General features: G+C 54.2%; 2 protein-coding genes across 2 annotated transcripts; one reads left to right on the top strand and one right to left on the bottom strand.

The window, feature by feature from the left end:
- Window positions 1–3,210: 3,210 nt before the first annotated feature.
- LOC116148965 (glycosyl-phosphatidylinositol-anchored molecule-like protein) lies at window positions 3,211–4,548 on the bottom strand. Its single transcript, XM_064476656.1, has one exon. The coding sequence runs from the start codon at window positions 3,740–3,742 to the stop codon at window positions 3,422–3,424; it is 321 nt and encodes a 106-aa protein (XP_064332726.1). The 5' UTR covers window positions 3,743–4,548; the 3' UTR covers window positions 3,211–3,421.
- Window positions 4,549–12,292: 7,744 nt separating this feature from the next.
- On the top strand, window positions 12,293–14,705 carry LY6K (lymphocyte antigen 6 family member K). The gene is made up of 3 exons (XM_064476646.1): window positions 12,293–12,371; window positions 13,238–13,339; window positions 14,416–14,705. Exons 1-3 carry the CDS (start codon window positions 12,293–12,295, stop codon window positions 14,703–14,705), a joined length of 471 nt encoding a protein of 156 aa, XP_064332716.1.
- Window positions 14,706–25,762: the final 11,057 nt, after the last annotated feature.

Here is a 25,762-nt window from a genome sequence, read left to right on the forward strand (position 1 = left end):
TTTATGCTGCTTGGAATTTCCTGTGCCTTTCCAGTGAGAGTGTCCATCTGGCTCTTTCTAAAAACCCTCTAGGTGATCTCGATAGCCTACTGTTTAACGGCCATAATTCTTACAGCTCTGCACTTCTTCCAGTGTGGAAGTAGTGTTGCCTTTAAGATACCTGATGCCAAGAACTGGAACATCTTCTCTGATCCATGTGCAGCTGGGGCCTGGTCTGAGGCTGTTGGCCCAAGGGCTATCATTTTCCCACAGCCACTTTTGTCTTACTTGCTCAGCCTGGGAGCTCCTCTTCGTCATGAGCACCAGACCTAGATCAGTGTCAGGGCACCTTGGTTCTCGGGAGGAAATGTGTGCCCTCCTCCGTCCCAGTGGTAGGAAGCTAAGCCCCTCATCCTCTCCCAGAGCTGTGGGACAGGAGGCGTCTGTGCTCCATTTTCAGTGTTGCTGTAGTGTTCTGAAAGCCTCGCGTCCCTGTGGGGTTCCAACTGCAGTTTCTAACCTCATGTCCTGAGCAGCGCATCCTTCCCCCGAAGGAACTGGAACGACCGGGCCATTAGGCTACTTGACCCCCCTCCCCTGGCGGCCGCTGTCCTGGCTCCTGTGCTCCTTCTTGCCTGGTCCAGGTCCCTCCTTGTCTCAGGACCCTGAAGAGGTCCTGCCCTTTTCTGCCAGCCCAGAAATGCGTTTCTCGCATGTTTTTGATTATGTATAGTTAGTTGCTAGAGTGGAAGGATTTTCAGAGAATCAGCCCATAACTTTGCTAGAACCTGTAGACATTCACTGGCGCCTTGAAGCAGAGTCAGTGTCTGGATGCTCTGTCTGTGGCTGCCCTGGGGGTGGACCGAACATCCTCTCGTTGTCGAGTCAAGTCTCCACAAAGTGGTTTTCAGCTCTCTTGCAGAAATGGTTGCCTACCGTGCAAGAGAGTTCCCAGAATTACTGGTTGGTGGCCTTATGCACTTGGGAGAATGCTGGACCATAGGAGGATTGCCTGCCAAAGTCGGAAGCAGCTAAGCACCCCACTTTCCTTCATCACTCAGTGCTGTTTACCAGGACTGCCTACATGTCCGGCCTCACGCTGTGCGGCAGTGAGCAAGACAAGCCCTCGCCCTCAGAGGGAGTGCACCCCGTGAGTCTAAACTATAGGAGTGGGGATTTATTGCAAAAATCTTGGTAACGGCAAGAGTGGGCACAATATAATTTTCTTTCAACAAAGGGACTGTTCACCTGAAGTGTGTCCGTTCAGTAGAACACTTAAGCATCTGAAAGAGAAATAAATAAGGCACCTCGCTAAGTGTCTGTACAGAACGATGTTCACCACGTAGTCACTAGAAAGGCAGGACACAGAGGTGCACCAGTTGTATGTATGGGCGCACACGGTCTGGCAAAGTAGACGTGGCGAGCCACCGACCTGGTTTCTGCCGGGGCGGGGGAGGTGACGCTCCTGGGGCTTGCCTGGTCACCACAGAAAAGTCCCAAAGGAGCAAGGCTAACCCCTTGCGGCCGGAAGGAAAGGCACTCAGGAGTCAGCAGCCATCCGCCTGGGGAGCAGTGAGCCCCAATAACGGGAAGCCAGGAGCGCACAGGGGGCCCGGGGGCTGCAGTGGAGCCCAGCCCAGGCCCTGGCCTTGGTCCGGGAGGAGAACAGGGCGTCCTCACAGTCCCACAGGGATGGGCCGGCACCCAGAGAGGCAGGAAGGGTGTGTCCGCACTAAGGCAATGGTCAGGGTGTGGCAGCAGAGGCCACACAGACACCCTCTAGGGACTTCAGCCCTGTGGCCACCACTCTGTCCACATCAGCGTAGGTTTCAGCGAGGGTGACCAACACTCTCTTCTAGAGGCCTGGGAGGCCATGTGGAGGGGCTGAGGTCAGGCCAAGGTGGGACTGGGCCAGCAAAGTGGAAGGGGTGACGGGGTGCCAGGCAAGGTGAGGAGAGGGCAGACATGGAGTGGAGAACAGGGTGCGGAAGGTGAATGCAAATGCCACCCTCGCAGGGGAGCACCACCGCAAGGATGTCCCCCCAGCTGGCTGACACGTTGGGGGTGGGGAGGGACCGAGAGCCCCTCACCAGGCATTTGGCATGGCCCCTGCATGCTCCAGGGCCAACTCGGGCCACGCCCTCCCCTATTTCCTCCAAGAATCCTCATCAAGTGACTAGCAAACCACATCCAGCAGCATGTAAAAGGAATTCTACATTCCGGACCAGTGGAATTCATCCCAGGAGTAAAGGTTGGCTTAATACCCCCAAGTCAAGGACTTGCCATCGGACAATAACCCCGTCCGTAGCATACAGAGGAAAATCACACTCCCACCTTCACAGACGCAGAAAGAGCATTTAACAAAAGTCAGCGCTGCTGCCGTGGTAAGAAATACTCCACAAACCGGGAGTAGAAGGGACTTTCTTCAACTGATAAAGGACATCCATTGAAAGCCCACAGCTAACACCATTCTGAAGAGGGAAGGACTGGCTGCTGTCCTAAGATTAGGAACAAGCATGCCTGCTCTGACCGCTCCCATTCACCATGGTCCTGGAGGTTCTAGCCAGAGCAGTTAGGCTCTCAGAATGAGCGGAAGTCATCCAAGTTGGAACGGAAGGAGGAAAACTCTCTCTATTCACAGATCATATGATCTTGTCTAGAAAACGACCTAAGGAAATCATTTTAAAAGTACTGTGCCTAATGGAGTCGTCCAGCAATATCTCAAGATACAAGTACATGATCCAAAAGCAGTCGTACTTCTCTTCATTGGTAATGCCAAATCCGAAAATACAATTAAGAAACCCATTCCATTTGCAAGAGCATCAAAAAGAGTGTAACACCTAGGAATTAAAAGATGTCCAAAATTTATACTCAGAAAACCACAAAGCACCGTGGAAAGAAATTAAAGAAGAGCTACAGAGTTGGAAAGCATCCTGCACCCACGAATCAGAAGATGCTGTCTTGCTCCCGTGGCGACACTCCTCATACAGGTCTCCAGACTCGACGCAACCCCTATGAAGACTCCAGCGGACTCCTTCGTAGAAAGTGCCAGGCTGACTCTAAAATTCACAGGGAACGCAAGGAAACTAGAAAAGTGGTCCTGGACCAGTCTTCCCGCGGGCATGTAGACTATGCCCTGGGGCTGTTTCGTTTTTGACTAAAATACTCAATCTCTGTTCCCTCAAGTGGCAATATACTTTTGTCCGTGTGTGAGTGGTGCCTAACAAGGAAAACAACGGATCAGAGCTAACACCACAAAGAAATCCGAGTACACAATACCCAAACCATCATGCTCTTTATTTCTCCCTCCAAACAAGCCCTAAATGGGTGACTTGCCAACGGGGGACCCCGTGGGTCACTGTCTCTGGCTCACAAAAGAGCAAAGGACAGCCAACTGGCTCTGGGGAATGGGGAGATGGTAAGACCCTCCAAAGGCAGCTTCTCATGTCAGTGTATTGCTGACCGCAATGGAGGCAAAGCTCAGGAAAAAGGTTGACTGCCCTAATCGCACAGTTCCTTCCAATTCCTCCTCAACTGTCATTTCGGGGAGGATGTCCCTCTCAAGATTACTAATACCCCCCTCGTTGCAGGTCATACTATTACAGCAATGAACAAAATAGAAAGAGTTAGAACGAAAGTATTTTCTCCTGGGGGCTTCAGGAGGCTGCTGAGAGGGGTGCACAAATGTGCAGTTGTTTGTGCAGTTCTTGTAAACGAATAATTCACGTTCATCGTAACCTAAAAAAGTAAAGATGACAATCATTGATTTCTCGTTTTCTGCTTGCAAATATCAAAGCACGTTTATCTTAACTAGCTCCATCCCTCACGTGTTGTTACACTGCCTGAAATTCTTGATTGAGAAGACAATCCAAGTCCAATAAGGGTTCGGTGACTCCATGACACCTTCTCCTGGAGATGTTGTCTCGCTACACTGCCACCTCATCTCTGTATCTGGCCTCCCTATGAAGCTTCCTGGTGCCTGATCACGGAGCTGTACAAACGCATCGTCCTGTTCACCATTTGCTCTAAGAATTCTAGGGATCCGGAAGCAGAACGGAGCCCAGGAAACATGTTTTGCTGATGTCCCAAGGTCACACAGACCCTCCAAGCAGAGGGCCCTTGTCATCTGGCCTCCAGCTGACTTTCTGCAGCTGGCCTCACCCTGCTAGAACGGGCTCCCGCCGCACCCCTCTGCCTGCCGTTCCCCGCCCCCGGCCCAGCACGGAGGCTGACGCACATTCACACCCACCTGCTCCCCAGTGCAGCCCTGGTGCCCCGTCCCAAGTACAGTCCCACTGGGACGCCTGTGAGCGCCTTCGCTGGAGGACTGGCCAGTGCCCTCGACCAGCCAAAGCCCTGTTCAGGCTCCACCTGAGGCCTGGCTCGAGAGTCCCTGAGTTAAGCTGCCGCGGCCTCACTCACCAGTTCTGTGCCCCTGGCCTCGCACAGACACCTCCTCCCGGAGCTCACGGGGGCACCTACCCACTCGGGCGGCCTCGCCTGCCTCAGAAAGTGCTGACGGCTGCGCCCCAGGCACCTGCTTTCCTTGATTTTCCGTTTGTGCCAAAGAGCTTGCTAAAGACCCACATTCTACAGAAAAGCGCACAATCGCAGGGCGACAGCTTCACGGACCCTCCCGAAGCGCACGTAACCGCAGAGCAGCATCCTGCTCGAGAAGCAGGCCTGGGTGGAAAGCCCCGCATTCCTCCCTCCGTTCCTCGACTCAGGCACGAGACGCGCCACGGCCAGAGGCGAGGAGGAAGCGCCCGGCTTTCCGAGCCTCCACGTGACTCGGCCTGCTTTTGAATCAACGGAAAGGAAATCCACCCGCGCTGCTCGTTTTTGCGTCTGCCGCCTCTTCTCTGCGGGGCTCTGTGCGGTCCGGCCCTGCCCCTGGCGAGGCCGCGCGGCGCTCCCTCTCGCGGTTGCGTACTTTCCACCGATGGACACACCTCACTTCACTGCGGATGGACACGGGGCTGCTTCTGGGTTTTATCGAGCCCAGGGGGTGCTGCAGCGAGTACTCTTGTCCTTGTCTTGGGGGTGGGGTGGGGGACGTGCGAGTCTCACGAGGTGTGTGCCAGGGCTGGCGACGCTGGGCAAGTGTTGCTCAGACCGTCTGTAGCAGGGGCTGGCAGACAAGAGCCTGTGGGACCAGCCCAGGCCACCAACGTGTCGGTGACGGAAGCTTTGCTGGATCATAGGGACGATCGTACGGTTACGCATCCTCTGTGTCTGGTTCCAGCCCCACAAAGAGAACGTTTTGTAGGAGTGACAGAGACTGGACAGCCTCTGAAGCTGAAGACATTTACTGTCTGGTCTTTTCAGAGGAACGATGGTGACCGTAGTCCAGGGCTACAATAAATTCTGTCTCCTTGCTTCAGGGTCCAGAATCCATGGAGACAGATGAGTTTATGACAACTATGCGACTGTTTTAGTTTTTGTTTTTGTTTTGCCCACAGTACCTAGAACCTAAGTTCTACCAAGGTATTTTCATCCTGTGCTATCAGGTACGTGTGGATTTAGATTGTGATGACTGTGGTATCTATTTTATTCCTTCACCTCTACAAAATGTGGTTCTTCACATAAGTAACGCTCTTGTGTTAATGTTTACTTAGCCTCAGTGTGTGTGTAAGAGTCCCTTGGGCAGCATTCAAATTGTAGACCCTTTTCTATATATTTTTTTCAATCTTGTCATGTCCTTATTTTAAAGCACGCCTCTAGTAAAGAGAACGTACTATCTTTTGTCTATCCCAAAAATCTTGGGTTCCTAACTGTAGCCATTTAAATAGTAATGCAAGTAATGATCTGGTTGTTTAAAAATTTCTTTTCCATTAAACGTTTTACTTTGAGATGTTTGTATATTCAAATATATGGGCACAAAACACAGAAAGATCCTGTGTGTGCTTTCCTCAGTCATTCCCACTGACACTATCTTGCAAAACTATAGTATCACAACTAACTAGGTTAGTGTCACTCCCCAAGCGAGGGGAGAGAATGGTGTTGGCCCCACAATCATCCCTCCTAAGGACGCATCAATCTCTTTCCCGCCCAGATCCCCAGACAGTGCGACCCTGCGATATGGATTTGGTGTCCGTTTCTGCAACTTTGTCATCCCTATAATGGTATACAAAACGAACAGTGTGTTATGTAACCTTGGTGGAGTGTCATTTGTCATTAAGAATGAGTCCCTAGGCATTCAGTCAACTCAGGACGTCCAGCAATACTTTTGCTTTTCCTGCTGAGCAGCTCACCTCCGTGAGAGAGTGCTGTGGTTTGCACACTACTGTAGGACATCTGGGTTTTTCTCCCGAGCATTTCAGATAAAGCTGCCGTAAACATCCATGGATGTGTTCTGTGTGGACACAGTTTCAGTGTCTCTGGGGAAATCACCCAGAAGTGGATTTGGGAATCTCATGGTAATTGCATAAGCAGTTTTTAAAGGAACTTGCACTCTGTTCTACACACCTGCTGCGCCATTTTTTCATGTAACCAGCAATGCGGGAACAACCTGGTTTCTTTGTATCCTGTCCAGCATTTGGCGTGGTCACTCTGAAGTCCTCTCCACTGCCCCAGTCCTGCCCAGGCTTTCTGGAACCTCCCCCAGAGGTTCTCTCTGGAGTTCCCCTTCTCCCCATGTCCTGCCCAGACCTTCTGGGACTGTCTTCCCCCTCCCCCACCCCTGTCCCGCCCAGACCTCTGGACTCTTCCCCCACCCCCTCTGTCCCCTCCCACCGTCCCCCCCAACCCCGTTTCCCGCCCAGACCTTCTGGAACCTCCCCTGCAGCAGGGCCCTTCAGGGAAGCGCCTCTGGGGAACGGGGCCGCCCCGAGACCAGGCCGAACCTTCCGGAAGCCGCGCGAAGCCTGTCGGGAGACGCCCGTCCGACCTGCGGCTGAGAGAACGGGGCCTGGAGCCCGCCCGGCCTCCCCGCGCCCACCTGCGGCTCCCCGCGCCACACCGGCTGTGCGGGCCCTCGAGGTCGTGTCCGCGGAAGGTCACAAAGCTCGGGGCGGGGAACTGGGTCGGGCAGGGGGACGGAGGAAGGTTCCAGAAAGCCTGGGCGGGAAACAGGGTGGGGGCGGGGATGGCGGGAGGGGACAGAGGGGGTGGGGGAAGGTTCCAGAAAGCCTGGGCGGGACTCGGGCGTGCGGGGGTGGGAGCCGGTGGGGGTGGGGGCCGTGGGGCAGTGGGGCCGGTGGCGGGGACGGAGGAAGGTTCCAGAAGGTCTGGGCAGGACTCAGGGCGGTGAGGGCAGCGCTGAAGGCTCAGACTCGGCCTCAGGTCAGTGTGTGTGGGTCCCGGGGCTCGGCCCTGCTCCCCTGTAGGAGGGGTCACAGATCCCGGTGGCACCGCCCTTGTGTTCCGCCCGGCAGAATAGCATCCCTGCCCTGGGGTCCCATGGCCTCCTCTGCGCACCTATCAATCCCTCCTGCGGGCGTCCCCGTCAACCCCCTGCACGGTGCCGTATACCGCCACCTTCCTCTGGGACGGATGGTCCCCTGCACCCACCTGACATCTTCAGCGCTGAGATTCCTGCCCCACCTGGACCCCACCTAGCATCCCCTCTCCTGAGTCTTGAGGCTCCCCAACTCCCAGCTCATACACTGATGCCTTGTAAATTCTACGTTTATTTAAATTAAGCCCCTAGGAGCATCGGGCATTTCAGGCTACAACAATTCGCAGACCTGACATTCCCTTATCTTTCAGTTAGTCAGCACCATCAGCGTGTGAGTCAGGAGGGCAGCGTGGAGGTCTGACCAGGCCGTCGCTTTCTTGCCCTCAGCAGAGAGGGAGAGCAGGCTACAGGCGGCCGTGGAACTTGGCCCTCTGCACCCTTTCCTGACCTCCGCGCTGGAATGGGGTGGCGGTGGGGTGGGTCAGAGTAATCCGGGATCCAAAATAATCCCCAGGATCTTTTTTCCAGAGATCTCCTCACGTGGTTTCTTTCTGGTTCACACCAAATGAGGCTCCTTACCGCACGTGTTTGGAGCCGACTCACCCACGCGGTATTACTAGTGCAGCTACTCGCTAATTCACGATGGTTATTGATCTGAGACCCGCCGCACTGGATTGTCACATATGCTGGCAAGTTCAAACACTTCTGTGGAAAAACTATAAATGTAAGATTAGTTTCATTTGCAAAGAATACACATTTTGCCTGAATTGGGAGTGAGAAGAAGGCGTCAGCGAAGTTGGCCCCGATGGCCCAGTTCTCCCGTCATCTGGTTTCCTTCCCGCGCCATCTTTGCTCTATCGGGGCAGCGGAAGCAGTGGGAAGGGCCGCCTGTTTTACTGCTCATTGACTTAACCGTGTTCTTATCCGCACAGAAGTCTCTGTACCTCGTAATACTGTGCTTAGCAATCCAAAAATAGTCTAAATCCCATCCCCAGCCCGTTTCACCTGTTTCCTGCAGAAGCCTTAGATTCCCCCACCCAGGGCTATGCAGTCAGATTCAGGACCTTCAGTCTCTAACTCTAGAATTCAGCCTCTTGTTCAAATATTTTCTGCTCTGTGCATGATTCTCATAATGGGTTGAATCTGGGCTAGAATATATACAGCACTTTTTTCATCCCTGGCATTTTATTTAAAATACTTGAAACAGTAAAGCTGAAAGAACTTACAGTGCATTCAAGGATACCTACCACTGGAGTCTACGCCCAGGGCCTCATGCATGTTGAGCGTGCACGCTACACTGACCCGTCTCCTGCTCCTTCTGCAGCCGTTCTTTAACTCAGACCATCTTTTGAGTCATTTTAAGCTGAGCTGCAGATATCAGCATTCTTTCCCCTACAAACTGCAGCAGTTTGCCTCGTATGATTCCTGCTTTGTGTCCTATCTAAAAATTCTTTGGAGAACTCAAGATTGCAAAAATTGTTCCTGTTTCCTTCTAGAAGCTTTCTGGTTTTGTATTTAGATAAGTCTTTTTTCTTTTCTTTTTTTTTTTTGGAGGGGGAGGTAATTAGGTTTATCAATTAATTTATTATTGTTATTTATTTATTTGATGGAGGCTCTGGGGATTGAACCCAGGACCTCCTGCATGCTAAGTATGCACTCTACCACTGAGCTATACTCTCCCCTCTAGATAAGTTTTATAGCTTATGGTTAGATCTGTAATCTCCTTCAAATGGATCTTTGTAAATGGTGTGAGGTAAGGGGAAAGTCACGTTTATGTTTTCTCTTTTTTCCTGACTTGTTTTTTGCATATGGTCGCGCAGCTCCACTTGTTGCAGAAGCGGTCCTTTCTTCATTGTATTATCTTGGCACCATTGTCTAAAGGCCATTGATCGCACGTGCAGATCTGTTTCTCAGCTCTTTGTTTTGCTCTCTTCCGCGATGGCGCGTCTGAGCTTCTTGCAGCGTCGCCCTGCTTGGTCACTGCGGCTTTCTAGTAAGTCTCACAGTCAAGTAGCTTCAGCCTTCCAGCTTTGCTCTTCTTTTTCCAAATTATTTTGGCTGTTCTAGGGCCTTCACTTTTCCACCTAAATTTTAGAATCAGTTGTTAATTTCTATGTTAAAAAAATACACTTCCAGGGATTCTGACTGAGATCATGATGAATCTACAGACCCATTTAGGGAGAACTGACATCTTAGCACTAGAAAGTCTTACGGTCCAGGAACATGGTGTCTCTCTCCACTTTTTAGTGCTCACTGCTCTTTAAAATTCTGTTCATCTGGTGATGCTGCGACCTCAGCTTCCTGGTGGGCTGATAAATTAGACATTTGTGGTTTATCTGGTTTTCTCGTCTTGCAGTTGTGTTTGTGGTTGTTCAAGCGGGAGACAGGTTCTCTTGAGGCTTTCTACTTCCTAACCAGACAAACTGAAAAAGACTCAAGCAACAATAAATCCTGAAAGGCATGATGAGAGCCACCCACACCTTCCAGGGCGCTCCGAGGGCCCAGTCACCGACATGCTGCCACGCAGATGTGTGGACACACAAAGCAACTGGAAGGATACAACCCACAAAGAGAACCAGGCAGAATTAAGACAGCGTAAGGAGCATCTCAGGTCAATAGTGGACGGAACAGCCATTCTAAATGATGGAGTCAAGCTAACTGGGCCGCCATCTGAAAAAACACAACGTGGAAGGAGGAGTTCCAAATGGATCAAGGATTTAAATAGGAAAAGGAAAAGGAAAACAAGACTTCTGGTAAAGCTATCAGAAGAAAATATGGAAGAATTCATTTATCACCTGTTTGGAGGAAGGTTTTTTTTTAACTACCACTCAGAATCCAAAAGCGTAAAATAAAAGGCGGTGACAAAGATCTTCTCCTGACCAAACTCCAGCCAGGCTTCTCTAAGTCATTTCTCAGCTAGGCTTCAAGCTTGGCTGTAAAGACTTGAGCAGTCGCTGAGGTCACTTCTGACAGCCCCAGGCCACATCCCTGGGGTGATCCTCCCCAACCCTGCCCCTGCCGCTTGCCTCAGAGTACAGCCTGAGAAAACTCACAGCTGCCCGAGCTGCGTGCCAGCTGGCGCCTGAAGATGGGCCCCCACTCCCAGCCCCCCTGGGAAGGGGCAGGGGCTTACCGTCAGTAAGTGCCAGTTAGCCGGCCCAGGTAGCAAACACAGGGACCAACCTTGTGTTCCTGCTGTGGGAATTTTCACTTCCCTGACTCTGCTGAGCCCCCCTCACCACCTCTCTGCTCCCTCACTCTTGCTTTGAAATGCCCAGTCACGCCTGTGTCAATCCAAGTGGAGGTCGCTTCACACCGGTTCTCTTCCCCACCGAAAAGGTATGTTCATGGTTAAAATCCATCCTTACTACTTTTAACTAGTGTCTGGCTTTGTTTATCTTCGACCATGAAGAAGCAAGCACTTCTGCTCTGCAAAAATGCCAAGACCTGTATCGAATAGGAAAAAAGTTTTTCTGCCTTTTTATCACAGAGAACTGACTACTGTTATGGTCCATAAAGAAATCGACAGAAAAGTATTTGGGCAACGGACTAGAATAGAGAACACAGAAAAGGGAATAGAAGTACCCACCTGAAATACAAAAGCTTGCTCACCGTCACTCGTAATTAGAGAAATGCAAATTCGTACTACAGGGCACAGGTCTTGCCCACCATCCGGATCGGTGAAAATCCAAAGCAAGGAGGACGTGCTCTTTTCGACGGTGCTGCGGGGACAGGCACTCACACCTCAAAGGTGGGAGGACGAAACGGAGGTGGCTATGGGGCAAACGCATCCGGACTGCAAAAAAGTGGAGCCGGCGGCAGGCAGCCTCGTCGCCAGGAGCCTTCTTCCCGCGGACCCGCACGCGTGAGGCGTGACGTGCGGCTTTCCGTCTGGTGCGACGCGCTGGCCACAGCACAAGGCCCATCGGAGCAGGCTGTGCGAACGCACGGTGCTACATCCAGGCCGCAGCACGCTCTGCCGCCCACCCTCACAACCAGAACCCAAACCAGGAGCGCTCCCCTGCGGAGGCAGAGGCGCCGGCCAGGCCTGCCGGGAGGGCTGCGGGAGGAGAGCGGCTCGCCGCGCGCGCTCCTCTGGGGCCACGACCTGGGAGAAACCAGCACGCAGGCCCGCGGGGCCCAGGAGGGGACAGGCCGCAAGCACCTGTGGGCTCCCGGTGCCCTCTCCCCGTGTGCATCCCGCCCAGAGGGGGCCGACCCCTCTCCCCTTTGACCCCCACCTGCCAGACAGCAGGGGGAACTTGGGGAACATTCCTGAAGAAGGGGTAGCGGGGCAGCCTGGAAGGGGGCGGAGTGGGCATGCCTGGGGGCATGAGTTCGGGGGGCCTTGCGAGAGGAGGGCCGGCCTCAGCATCAGGGGCAGGTGCGCGGGCGGTGGGACTGCAGCCGGCCTGGGGTGGGCCAGGCACTGCAGGGGTACCCAAGCCTTCCTGTGCCCTGGGGTCAGGCTGCACCAGTGGTGACCTGGCCACAGATGGAGAGGAAGATGGCGCTGGGTGGGCAGGGACCCCATGGGGACTCTTGAGAGAGCAGGAGTTCACAGCAGCGGGCTGGGGACGAGAGGAGGGAAACCTGGTACAGCCTTCAGGGAACAGCAGCAGGAACACCCACTGAACAGGTCTGCTGGGACATGGGTGAGGAAGGGCCCAGAGTTCCAGGGGGTGGGGGCTCCCTGGGGACAGAGGGGACTTGGTGGTAGTAACACGCCTAACACCCAGAGGCCACACCCGGCCCCGGGCCCAAGTGTGAGGAGGAGAGGGTCTGCCCCAGTGTCCAGCAGGGAAGGGCTTTAAGTGGTGGTGGACACACAGGGGCTGGGTCTAACCCTGGAGCCACAGGGCTGACCAAGTGGCCCTGCTCACTCCTCACGTCCAGGGCCAGGCATCACTGGAAATGACGGTCCTCCTTGCTTTGCTCCTGATCATGGGCATGCCGTGGGTGGAGACCAACATTACCGTGTCTGGAAGACAAAGTAAGTGCGCGGCCTTCGGCCTCCTGGGCTGGGAGGAGGAGGTGGGCTGGAATGCAGACACAGGGGTGGCCTCCATATCTGGATGCTGCCATGGCCCCACGTGGGTCTGGGCAATTGCAGAGCAGAGGACTCAGTGGGCATTAGGAGGGTGGCTGGCTGACTTGGACACCCAGTGTGGGGGGCCTCTGGATGTGGGCCCCCCAAGGGCGGGCAGGGATGGCTGGTTTATTCCCCAGCACCCAGCTTGCCCCACAATGGCCCTGCCTTCTTGGCAGAGGCCAAGCCTGACCCCACCCACGTGGGCCTTCTGGGGCTGTCTCTAAGAACAGGAAAGCTGCTGGAGTGTCACCTGCTTCTCCCCCGGGGAGCGAGTCCTGCCCCAGCGTAGACCCACCAGCGGGCTGCCGCTCTTGGGTCAGGGTGGACGCAAGGCCTCGGGGACGAGGAGTGGGGTGGGCCAGGAAGCAGGTGGAAAGGACACCTTTGGGAGCAGACTGCACAGCCCTGGAGTCCCTTTTTCTAGAGTACCTGGAGGGGAGATATGTCAGTGTTGTGTGTGGACGTGGGGCGCAGTGTTCCCGTGCCAGGCTGTGAGTGTGTGTTTCTGGTGTGAGAGTGCAGGAATGTGTTGGTGCAGGGTGTCTGGGCGTGGGGGTGTGACCGAGACATGGCCTGTGTGTGGACTGGGGGAGGCCAGGAGAGGAGAGGAGCAGAGGAACTCAGGGGATGGGGCAGGCTGTGGGGAGCGGGGAGCTGGAGGGACCCGCTGGCGGTGCTCGCTTGGAGGAAGAGAGGGCTGTTGTCCGTCTGAACGTACTAGAGGGCTGCAGGGTCCACTCTCCTTATGCTTCGATGCCCCGTTTCAGGACGGCTGAGGTGTCACGTGTGTGAGATAGAGAACAGTTTCGACTGCCAACAGCCAATGGACTGTGACCAGGGCGTTGAGTACTGCTCCACTGCTGCCGTGAGTGAGTATGAGCCCCGCCCCTGACGGGGCTCCCCAGGCAGCTCAGCAGAGCACTCAGGGCTTGGGGTCTGTCTGTGTCGTCAACAGAGAACAGCTGACATAAAAGTGAGCCTCTGTTTACACTGGAAGAACAGGGTCCTGTGAAGCCAGGCGTGCAGGCAGGGGCTGGAGGTGACCCCGCTGATGCGAGTGCCAGCAGAGCCCGAGTCCGGCCACAGCCCCGACCCCTGGCCAGCGCGCAGCAGCGACGGGCAGGGAGAAGTTGGTGGAGATTCCTTTTCATTCACTTCTGAGGGAAAAATTAAGCTTTACTGACTTCAGATGGCCGGAGGATAGCTTTACGAGAGATGTACATAATAAGGGGCGTGGGCTCCACATGTTCTGAAAAGAGTGGGCGCGCTTTAAAATGTCTGGAGACCGCCACTCTGTCATCTGTCATTCACCTGAGGATTCTGGCCTCATGAAGAACTCTCTCCCAAGCGGGTGTCTGAAGGCTCCGCCTGACCCAGCCGCGGCCTTGCTGGGGCCCGAGAAGCAAGCTCCCTCTGGGGGCTCCATGTCCCGGGAAGCGTGCGGGGTGCTGGGTTGGCTGAGGCGCCAGTCTCCCTGCAGCCTCACGTCACGTAACTCAGTATGGAGCCGCGATGGCCTGGGGACTCGTGCAACAGGGTGAAGTCCTGGGCCTGGCCCGGCTCCCAGCGCTGGGCCGTGGCCAGGATGGCCAGGAGTCCCTTGCTCCTGTGCAACTGTCTGTGGTCCCAAAGGCCTGAGCCACCCTCGTTTGAGAACTTGAGGCTTAAAGAGCCAGAGACCCTCAGGCCCAGGTTCCCGAGCCCGGAGACTGGCCAGGGCTGGGGTATCTGGTGCCACACTGCACGCCAGCCATCCCCCACTGCCCCCCAGAAGCAACTCTGAACGCAAAGGCTTGACTCTCCTCCCAACTCCTGGCCAGGTGCCCTCTTTGAGTGGGGCCTGAGAGTGCTCCCGGCAGGGGCAGGGCTGGACAGATTTTAGACGGAAACTGCTCATGTTGCCGCCTCCAACTCATGTGCTTCCTCTGTCTCTATTTCCCATCAGGAGTTTTTCCACGGTTCTTCTATGTTTCAAAGCAATGCATGAAGTACTGTGCGTTAAGCTTTCAGGGGATGCGGACAGCCAAGTCGTTTGTGCTCGTAAAGCCCACGCCCTTCCTGTTCATCTCGTGCTGCAGGGAGAACCTGTGCAACGTTGAGAAACCAGTCATCGAGGAAAACTCAGAAGATAAATACCGAGAGGTGGGAGGGGCCCCAGACGGGCAGGGCAGCAGCGCCAGGCTGGTGACTCTCGTGGCACTGGCCTCGGCGCTCCTGGGCCTCAGGCTGCCGTGATGAAGCCGACTTGCAGATGGTTGGCACCTGTTGCATTAAACTTGTTTTCCATGGATTAGCTCACCGGTGGTCTGACTTCCCAGGGACTTGGAAATGGGGTGAGCGGGCAGGGGGCTCTAGCCAACAGCTGGAATTAGAGCAAGTCCAAACCTTCCCCACAGTGATTTTGTTTACAAGTTTCTCTTTGAAACCCAGCCTTGTGACTGCTCATTGCTGACAGTCATTCTTGATTCTGCACGTTGGGGGGCCTCAGTATTGATGGAGGGGAGGGCCTGAGACCCTGCCCCGACTCCTGTGAAGAGCAGTGCTGACATTTCTACTCTTTGCCAGGAGTCAGAATAATATGGGCCTAAGACATCCCTGGAGTGAGATCCTCCTCGGTCTAGGGGATGGGACAGGACCTCGGGACGGCCCTCTGCGGCCAGCCACGGGACCCATGGCTGCTCCCCCCTCAGCTCATGCCGCCAGATTCCAGGAGACAGAAAATGAGGAATTCTGCTGAATAAGCTTGGACTTCACCTGTCAACTGGCACAGGTACATAGACTCACAAACCCTTCTGTGGACATTTGTCCCACATCTGAGCCTGGTAGGCAGGTAGGCAGCAGCAGGCTCAGCCTTTATGCAGTCTCGTGGTGAGATGCAGCCCCCTAGACAGTGGAAAAGTCAGGCTGGAGGTTCTGCACAAGCCAGATGCTTTCTCCCTGCGGCGTGAGACCCAGCCCCATCTGCTGCTCACCTTCCCCCCCAGCTTCTGCCCGCATTCTGGCCACCCCTGACCCGGTCTGACTCAGAGACTGCTGCTGCCACCTGAGATCTTTGCAGACCAGGTCTCAGTGGCCCCAGGAGGAGGCACGGTGGGGCGGGCAGAGGGTGGTTTCTTTCTGTGCCATCCCTGAGGCAGGGAGGAGGTCCATCTTGGTCACATCCAGACACTCTAAACCAGAAACCTAAGTCTGTCCAGGGGGACGGCGGGCGGGAAGGGCCCCTGAGGGGTGACTGGCAGCTCCAGGCCTGGAGAAGTTTTCCAGCACCTACTAGGTTCCTACTGTGGGCCCACCCCTGTTCCAGGCACACGCTCTGTGCTCACACCCTGCTGCTCCTGCCTGTGCCCAGAACAGCGCCTGGGCCTGTCCTGACGCACATCCTGGGACTGGAGTTTGGGGAGCATCCCTTCTGTGAGGGCAGGCCAGAGAAGCAAAAGGTCAGCTACCTGAGTTCCCATAGCAACCTGACACTGCAGTCTCTTCACAAGGAGGGTGGCTGTGTGGGGTGTGAAATAACTGGGAGGCTGAGACGTGTGAGTGTGGAGAATTCCTAACTTTGGATCTGGGGGGTCTCTGGTGATCTGCTGAGGAGCCCTTTCAGTGACTAGACAATGGGAAACATCAAATTATGGCAGGATGAGGAGACCAAGTGAACTGGGGCACATGTTGTCACCAGTATGACAGATACTCTTTCTAGAAAACTCACTGTGGAAAGAAGGAGACGGTAAGAGAGCGGTATTTAGAAAAAACAGATCAAGGGTCAACGTCGGTGCCGCACTCTGAATGTAAAGACTTGGGAGCCTTTATCTGCTAAGAGTGGGAAGCACGAGTGAAGGATGGAAGCAGGAGGTGATGGCCCAGTGGGTGCAGTGAGGGCCCCGTGCAGGCAGGACAGCATAGGACCAGGGCAGCGGCCGCAGCCCCGACAGGGAGGATAGACACTTCCTCCTGCGACCCAGCACAGCTGTGGCCAGAAGCACACGGAAAGTTCATGTGTGGGAAGGAGCCAGGAAGCTGAAGGAAAAGACATGAATACTCAGGTCACGGAATCACCACAGACCTGGACTGAGACACCTGGAGTAAAATGTCCAGATTTCAAGCCAGGAGAAAATCCTAAAAGCTGCCAGAGAGAAAAGACATGTCTTCAAGGGAACAGCAGTTACACCCTGTGCAGACCTCTGTTCAACAGGAGGCAGAGGACCAGACAGTGACAGCTCTGCAGCGTTAAACGACAGTAACTAGAAATTAGCCTGGATTTGAACACTTAAATAAAGGCTTTTTCCGATAAGCAAAAAACTGGAATGGTTTACCTTTGACTAGTCACTGCTAAAGGAACTCCCCAAAAGCCTTCTTTAAGGGGAATGAGAATAATCCCAGACACATGGAATGCAAGAAGGAATCACAAATTAAGAAAAAATGTCAGTATGTGGTGGTGTGGACTGCACCATGTCCCCCCAAATTCGTATGTTGCAGTCCTATTCCCCAGTGTGGAGCGAGGAAGTAATTACGGTTAAATGAGGTCAGTATGGTGGGGCCTTGATCCAAAAGAATGGCCTTTGAAGACCAGACTCCAGAGAGCTCTCTCTGCTGCGGGAGGACACGGCAAGAGGCCCTCGCCAGAAAGTGGATCGGCCGGCACCTGGCCTTGGACTTGCAGCCTACAGAGCTGTGAGAGGTGAGTGTCTGCTGTTTACGTCACCTGGTCTGCGATGCTTTGTTGTAGCGGCCCGGGCTGACTGAGGCACGTGGGCAAATCAAAACAAACACTGACTAGACAGCACAACAATAATAAATTCTTATTTGGGAGGTTAAAGAAAGTAAGAATACTGGATACAAACGGCATGAAAAGGCGGGAGGGACGTGACTAACCACGAAGTGTTCTCCGGTTTCTCAGTGGCTCAGGTTAGAGACAGCAGAGGCATAAAGGGTCAATGCCAAGTGTCACAGAAATGGAGTTTTTACTGCCAGAGGTTCTGAAAAGAAGTGGATAGAAGAAAGTATAAGTACTAAATAACTGATGACAGCAATACCTTAGCATGCCTTGGTGCCCACAATAAATAAAATCAGCGGCTCAAAGACAGTATCAGATTATTAGTGGATTATACTATTAATTTAAGGCAAAAGTCACTAACTGTGAAAGGCGTAAAAGACAAAATGACTCACCAGAAAAAAATTTAACAACTTATGTGTATCTAACAGAAGTGCTTCGAAGTGTATAAAGTAAAAAGTGTTAGAACTACAAGGAGAAACGGACAAAACCAGCAACCTAGTGGAATATTTCAACACACCTCTCCCAACAGCTGACAGACCTGAAGGCAGAAGTTTAGTAAAAATACTGAACACCACAACTAACAGACCTTGTACCCTGCACCCAACAGTGACAACATGGGCATTCTGCGCAAAAGCAAGACACCATAATGGAAATGTTCAAATCCTTTCAACTGAACAGTTAACAAAGTCTACACAGAAAACCAAACAGTATACAACAAAACATTGATACAAAGATGGAGCAGCCTCCAGGGGAAAACGGGGAAGCATTTTAACACTTAGGTTCTGAAAAGAGAAGAACGTGAGACAATTAAGGAATTAAACATGCCATTTCAAGACATAGGAGCTAATATTTTTCCAAAGCTAATTAAGGATATCACCCCACAGGTTTAAGAAACGCTAAAGAAACTAAAGCAGGATCAAGGAAACTCACACCTACGCACATCACAGTAAAACTGGAGAAACGCAGGAGAAAGAAAATCTTCAGAGCAGCCAGAGAAAATAGCCCAACACTTCAGGGGCAACGTGGAGACAAATAACCGGGTTCGAAGAGAGACAATAAGCAATGAAAAGCCGGAGACAGTGGAAGGGCATCGTCAAACCTCTGGCAGACAGTAACTATTAACCTAGAACTTTATACAAAGCAAAAATAGCCTTCAAAATTCAAAGCTAACAACAAACTTAAAATCTCGAAGAATGTATCACCAGCGGACCACACCAAAAGAAATACAAGGGGCAGGAGAAAAATGATCTCAAGCATGAGCAAAGAAATGCAGAGGAAAAATAGGAAAGGAAAAAAAGAGCAAAGGCGAGTCAATAAACACAAGTATCACTGTGTGAAACAGTATCAGGGAGGCCCGGGCTGGGCCACGTAAAGCTCTGAGTAGCACAGGTAACGCGAGGGCACGGACAGCGAGGAGTCGCCGGCGGCAGCCGTGGCGCGGCCCGCGGCGATAAAGGAGCCTGCGCCCCGGGAGGCGAAACACGGGGGTGGACGAGCATCGCTAGTTCCGGAAAACCTTTACTTACGGACGAGGAAACCTGCATTTCGTGTAGCTGTCGCAGAAGACGCCCGCCCCGCGCCACGTGACTACAGAAGGCTGCTCTCTCTCGGCTCTCGGGCGCCAGGAGAACAGGCGCCGCGCGGGCCTCGGGCTGCCCGTCGGGGAGCGCAGACCCCCCCCCCCCCCGCGGAGGGGCGCCTGTGGGGGGCGCGCGACGAAGCAGGCGTCCCCGCCGGGAAGCCCGCAGCCTGCTTCGCTGTCCGGCGGCGGAACTGCGCCCCAGGCGCCGCGAAACGGCAGGGAGAATGCCCCACCTCCAGGCCTGTCCCAGTTCTGACTTTAGCCGAGGTTTCCTTAATTAATTCCGCATAACACATAGACTATTGCATCCAAAAACTGAAAAAATCAATCTTTTCAAGTGAACACAGAGTATTCACCAAATTTTTGTCCAATGCTGGATTATAAAGCAATTCTCAGCAATGTCAGTGGACTGAAATCATCCAGAGTGTGTTTTTGACCATAGTGACATTAAATAAGAAACTAATAACAAAAGTTAAAATATTCCCAAATATTTGGAAATTAAGCAATAAATTTCTGAATAGCCTGACTCAAAAGTCACAGTGGAAATTAGACAGTATTTCTATTAAGTGACAGTGTGTTTATGACATATTATTACCTGTGGTACGGTGCTAAAGCCGTGCTTATAAAGAGAAGTTTGTCATCTGAAATCAAGTATTAGTGGGGGAAAGTCCGAAAGCCAGAGATCTGAGTATCTGTTTCAAAAAATCAGAAAAAGAATAACAAACCCAAAGGAAGTAGAAAGAAACAAAAATTAGTGAAACAGAAATGCACAGAAGAATCAACAAAATCAAGAGGTATTTTTCTGGAAAAAAACGAACACAACCGATAAATCCCTGGACAGAATGACAGTGACTAAGAGAAGGCACACGCTCTCAGTATCAGGAACGAAAAGGGTGCCTGGTCTACAGGTCCCAGCAATGTGGAAAAATAAGGGCAAAGGGGGTGGAGGGGTGGGGGTGTAGCTCAAGTGGCAGAGCGTGTGCTTAGCACGCACGAGGTCCGGGGTTCAATCCCCAGCACCTCCATTAGAATAAACATACATAAATAGAAATCTTAATTACATCCCCTCCAAAAGTAAAAATAAATAAACTTTAAATAAATATGGAAAAAGATACCATCTCAGGCTAAGCAGAGTTCTTAGAGTTGATACCAGAAGCAAAATCTATAATAGGAACAGCTGATAAATTGGGCTTCATCAAAATTAAAACGTTATGTTCTGCTCAAGACTCTGTTCAGAGGTTGAAAAGACAAGCTACAGACGGGAAGGAAATACTTGCAAGCCACGTATCCAACAAGGAAGTATCATCTAAAATTCCAAGGAACTCTCAAAACTCAACAGTTAAAAAAAGAAAATCTGTAGAAAAGGGACCCCAACACATGAACAGACGTTACACCAACAAGAAGATGGAGGGGTAAATAAGCCCATGAAAAGATGTCCAGCATCACTATCCTTTATGAAAATGCAAATGAAAGTCACAATGAGCCATCACTATACACCTACCAAAGTGGCTGAAATAAAAAAATAGTGACCACAGCAAAATGCTGACGAGGTCACCGGGAAACAGTCACCACACGCCACTAGTGAGAGTATAAGATGGCTTCACCATGATGGAAAACAGACAGTTTTTTATAAAACTCCACACAACTACCCTAGGACCTAGCAATTGCACTCTTGAGTGCTTTTCCCAGAGAAATGAAGACATTTGTTCATACAAAAACCCTGTGGATAAATGTTTATAGCAGCTTCGTTCAGAACAGCCAAAACCTGGAAACAACCCAGATGTTCTTCAGTGGGCAAGTGGTCAAGCCAGCTGCGGTCCACCCACCTCATGGAATACTTCTCAGCGACAAAGGGGAACAGGCTTGATATGGGCCACAACCTGGGTGTATCTGAAGGGGGCTGTATTGAGTGAAAAAAGCAGCCACCACCCCCCCCCACACACACATACTATAGGAATCTATTTGCGTATTAGTCCCCAAATGATACAGGCGTTCTCACACCATCCAGAAAGCCAGGACTCGGTGTGGGGAGGCCTGGCAGTAGAGTCCCCCGCGGATGAGGAGGCAGCCCAGTCTGGGCGGCGGGCGACGAGGGAGGAGCAGCGCGTGAGGAGCTGGCAGCCTAGGCCGGGCGCTCCCGGCCCGCCCTCCCCCAGGGAGAAGGGCGGCGCGCACACGTCTGCGCCCAGCAGGTGAGGAAATGAGCGCGTACTTCGAGCTTGCCATGAGGGTGAAGCCCCCAGGCAAGCCAAGTCAGATCCTGTCCTCCACTGTGGGACGCTGGACAGAAAAGAGAGACGGCTAGATCAGCGCCTCCTGGGCTCGGGCGGCTGCCCCCCGGGAAGCGCCTTACCTCTCGGGTCTTCGGGAGGCGCGCTCAGGGCTTCAGAAGGAAGCTCGCGGCCGGCCCCGGCAAGCTCCCACTCCCCCACCCTCGGCGCCTCAGGCCAGCTCTCCGGTTCCTTGTGGCAAATGGAGGAAGATGGACTTCAGGCCACCCCCTCAGGGTCGCTGGGACAAGTGGAACTGCAAGCAAAAGAGCTGTTCTCCCAACAGCAGCACTGGCGGAGCTGGGGGCGTGGGAAGCGGGAGGGAGGGAAGCTCTTGCAATCAGGGAGGCAAGTTCCCCGACCGCTCAGCGCTGCCCTGGGCCCGGGCTGGTTCCACGCCAGCCACCGCCTGCCGCTGTGACAGAGGAACTGAATTTATGATATTTAACTTGAATTAATTTGAATTTAAATAACCCTGCTCAACCCCGGGTGATGTTAGAACACGGCTGCAGCAGACCTTAAATGTCCATGTCTTGCTCTTCCTTGTATTTTTAAAATTCAATCAAGAAATTGCATTCCTCGTGTCCTCCTGGTTGAAACAGCTGAGTTAACCGCACAGTGCTCCCTGCCCGGTGTGTGCACGGTCTCAGCAGCCTCAGTGTGATCTAGGGGGCACACTTGGCCCAGCGTCCCCTCGGGCAGGTCCCTGCGGACTCAGCAGCCCCTGGCCCATCCAGCCATGATCTCCTGGGTCCCAGGCCGCAGGCAGACAGCCGTCTGGCCCACTGTCTGGGTGTCTGCAGCCCCCTGGAGCCCTTGTGACTCATGGGGTAATGATTCTCCTCACTGATGTGGCTGCTGGCTGTTGGCCAGCTCTGTGCTGGGCGCTGAAGGTGCCGAGTCCGAGTCCCCCAAGAAGCGGATGGAGATGAGGGCTGGGGAGCAGACGGTTTATGAGGAGGTGAAGGCACATCTCCAGGGAAGGTGCAGAAGGGAGGGCACCCGCGTCCGTGGGAATCTCTGAGCCCATATAGAACCCGCACCTCAGGCTCGTCCCACCTGGGTGAGGGAGTAGGGGTAGGGATGCCCCAACCCCAGTTGTCAGCGTGGGGCCCAGGGTCTGAGGGGGCACTAGCTCCCCGCTTTGCTGTGGGGGGTGGGATCCAGGCCCGGGGTGCGGCACCAGTGCCGGGAACCGGGCGCAGGCACAGGCAGCGTGGGCAGGGTACAGGTGTGGGCAGTGTCTTGTTAGGTCTGTGTAAGTTCCTTCCAAGGTTGGCCACGCAGGGGCCCCGTGAAAAGGACGAGAGGGAAGCAGGCGGCTTGCCCAAGGCCTCACTGCTGGGAGGCCGCAGCCGAGGTCAGAGCCCAGGCCCCTGACCCTGAGCCCAAGGACTTCCCAGAAAGGTCTTTGCTCCCTGGGTCTGTGGGAAGCGTCTTCAGAGGCTGTTCCCTGCACTTTTCTCACCCACGGGGCTCCCTTCCTGTGAAGCCATTGGCTGTTCCAACCCAAGCAAGGCCAGTGTGGGCCAGGGCCAGGGCCAGGCACAGTGCCCAGTGTGTAGGAGGTACATAAATATTTGTGCAGTGAGTAAATAAATGAATGACTTCAGTGCATGGGGCCCTCACTGTCTCCTGTTCAAGCAGCCCTCCCTTACCTGTCTCTTGTTTGCAGACTGAGCACATCTGCCAGGGTCCTGGTGGCAAAGGTGCCAAGGCCCAGCTGGCCCACTGGCCAGGCCTCTGCAGCAGAATCAGCAAGGTGGTGCTGCCCTTGGGCAAGCCCAGCTGGCTTCTCCAGGCCTGGGGCACAGTCCTGCAGGAGCCACCTGCCCCCCAGCGACACAGGCCCTCCAGGTGGCAGGCTCCAAGCTGGGCACTGCTGGCACAGGAGGCACAGGGGACCTGGTGGTGGTGTAAACAGGACAGCGTAGGGGGGAGGTGAGGTGGGGAGCTAGCCCCCTGAGGCCTGGACCTGGCAGAGAAGCACCGCCTCTGCAAGCAAGCATGGCCTTAGTGGTCCCCTGCTTCCCTGTTCAGGTTGGGAGTGTGGCCCTGGAGCCACCCTGCTCCAGCCCCTACCGGTGGACCTCACTCTCTGGAGCCCTAGAAGGGTAACAAGAGGGAACAGGTGTGGCCAAACCTGTCCACGGTGCAGGCAGGCAGGTGAGAGGATGTGCTTAGTCAGGCCCATGCTGCCTGTAGAGGAGTCTTCCAGTGCTTGGCTGGAGCATCCCCAAGTTTGCAGGAGCCCCGAGGGGTGCATGGTCTTGGCCACAGGAGGGGGCTGCTAACCTGAAACAACAGAACAGCCAGTTAGTTTACCAGAAAAATGGGTTTATTCAGGAATAGCAAAGGATTGCAATTTGGGATACGCGGAGAATGCAACTATGGTAAATGACAAGCAAGTCTGGTAAAGCAAAGAAGAGGAAACCCTTTTGTAGAGGAGAAGGGGGAGTTGGGAGGGGCTGTTCTAAACGAACAGTCCATTGGAGGAAACTGGAGTTGGGAATCCCACGCATAGTGGCTTTTCACTGGCTGAGCTGTGACTGCCTCTCATTGGCTTGGCTGTTGCCGGGCTGGGGGAAAATCTTCCCTCCTACCCTGGTAGCAGTGTCAATTCCTGCCAGAGATGTAGAGAAGGTCTCTTCCTGCTGGGCTCCGTATTGACTGGAGGGGTATGTGCACGAGGGGTCCCCCTTCCGGCCTCCTGACTCCATCTTAGGAAGTCTTCCTTTAGTAACTTTCTCAGGGTGCTGGTGGTGCCGCTATGGGCGCAGGTCCACACCCACCCTCTGTGCCCGGCTTCTGGCGGCAGCTCTACCCCCACACACCCACCTTGCCAGCGGCGGGCGCTGGAGGGAGCTGGAGTCTGGAGGGCAGAGCCGTGTAGGCTCTGCATTAAACAGGATAACGGAGAGGGAAATTCCACAGCCAGCTCTGCCCAGGGTGCACCGAAATTACCATGGCGTGTTGCTGGAACGGAACCCAAGGGCACCATCTCAGAGGGAGCCGCTCCCACACAGACGTTCCCTGACATGCTGTCCCTGTTCACCTTGGCCCTTGCTCTGGCTGGTGAGCTCTTATTCACCCTTCCTGGCCCACCTCCAGTGCCCCTCACTGGGGAGCTAGCAGTGCTTGCCACCCACTCCATGCCTCAGCCCCAACCTATGGAGGAGGGCAGGCCGGGCTGTCCCAGGTGTGCTCTGCAGGATGCTGGCAGCTGGAACACCCTTGTTTATCCGGTTCCTCGCCTTCTCTCTCCTGGATAACACCAGCTGCCCATGCTCAGGGGCACAGGCTTCCTGCATCCTGGCTCCTTGCTGCCCAAACCGGCCGGAACCGGAGTAGCCACCCCTCTCAGGGACCCAGGGTGAATTATCCCTAACCTCCATCTCCTCTTGGGGAACCCCAGCCTGAGACTTGGACCCTTCAACATGATGACAGAAAGCCGGTGTTCTCCCCGCTGCAGGGAAGCGGAAGGCTGTAGTGCTGAGGCAGGTGCCGGGCTCTGAGTGCGAAGGAAGGGAGGGAAGAGGTGAGACTGGCCAAGGGCAGCGGCCAGAGCAACTCGGGACACCAAGCTTTCTACTCGGGACACTGCAAGTCCCACCAGCCCCATCTCTCCAGCTGCCACTGAAGCCCTTTTGGAGGCTCTCTGCTCCCGAATGGGCCAGCCTTTCTTTGCTTCTCCAACACTAGCTGTGGGCCCAAAGACCAGAGCAGCTTCCGTTCTTTGTGGTCAGGACTAAAACTCAGCATGTGACCAAAGCCCAGGCTCAGGGTGTGACCAGGGTCAGGGCTCAGCCTGTGACCAGGTCCGGACACAGGAGTCCTCCTTGGTGTGACAGCCACAGGAACACCCCTTTCCCAGCCCCACCAGACAGTGAGGGGCCTGCGTTCAGTTCTGGGTCCTCACCACCCCTTCCCCAGCCCAGGGCTGGAGGAAGGGTAAGAAGCAGGGAGGGGAGGGAGGAAGGGGGAGGCGGGAGCAGGACTCAGCCTCCTGTTCAGGTGGAGGCCTTGAGGTTCATAGCTGTGGTCAAGGTCTTTTCCTGGAGGCTGGGATCAGGGTCCCCTAGGCTGGCAGGGTCCAGGTCAAGTATCCAGTCCAGGGCCTCACTGCTGCCTGGGTTTCCTCACTTGCCCTGCCCACCTGCGGACAGGGAGCTCCGTGTCTCCCTCTCAGCCATGCTGGCGAGTGGAGGCCAAAGCCAGGCAGAGGAGGCCATGCGTTAATTGTGGCCTTGGGTGGGAGTCCGGGCCTTAATTGGAGAACACCCAGCTTGTAAAAGAGTGAGTTTCAGGTGCCTGATTAGGTTAAGGAGGGCGGTGCCATCATTGCGCCCAGCTCCTGGGCGGCTGGTGCCCCACAGGACTGCACAGTGCGTCACCACACTCAGTCCTTCCCGTATCACCCTGCTGGGGGAGGAAGTGCTCACAGATCCCCAAGAAGATAGACCTCAGCTGAGCAGTTGTGCCCACTGGGTGAAATCCACTTGTCTTTGCCTGTCAGAGTTCCGGGAATTCACCCGCTTGCCTCTTGTTCTGCACTGGCTCCTCCTCTTCATTCAGGGCTCTCCCTCCTCATCCCTACTTCAAAACGCAGCCCACCTGGTGCCTTCTCCAGGCAGGGGCTGCTGGGGCTGGTAGATCAGTGCTGTGCACA

The sequence above is a fragment of the Camelus dromedarius genome, chromosome 20 (assembly GCF_036321535.1).
Source record: "Camelus dromedarius isolate mCamDro1 chromosome 20, mCamDro1.pat, whole genome shotgun sequence".
NCBI classification, from domain to species: Eukaryota; Metazoa; Chordata; class Mammalia; order Artiodactyla; family Camelidae; genus Camelus; species Camelus dromedarius.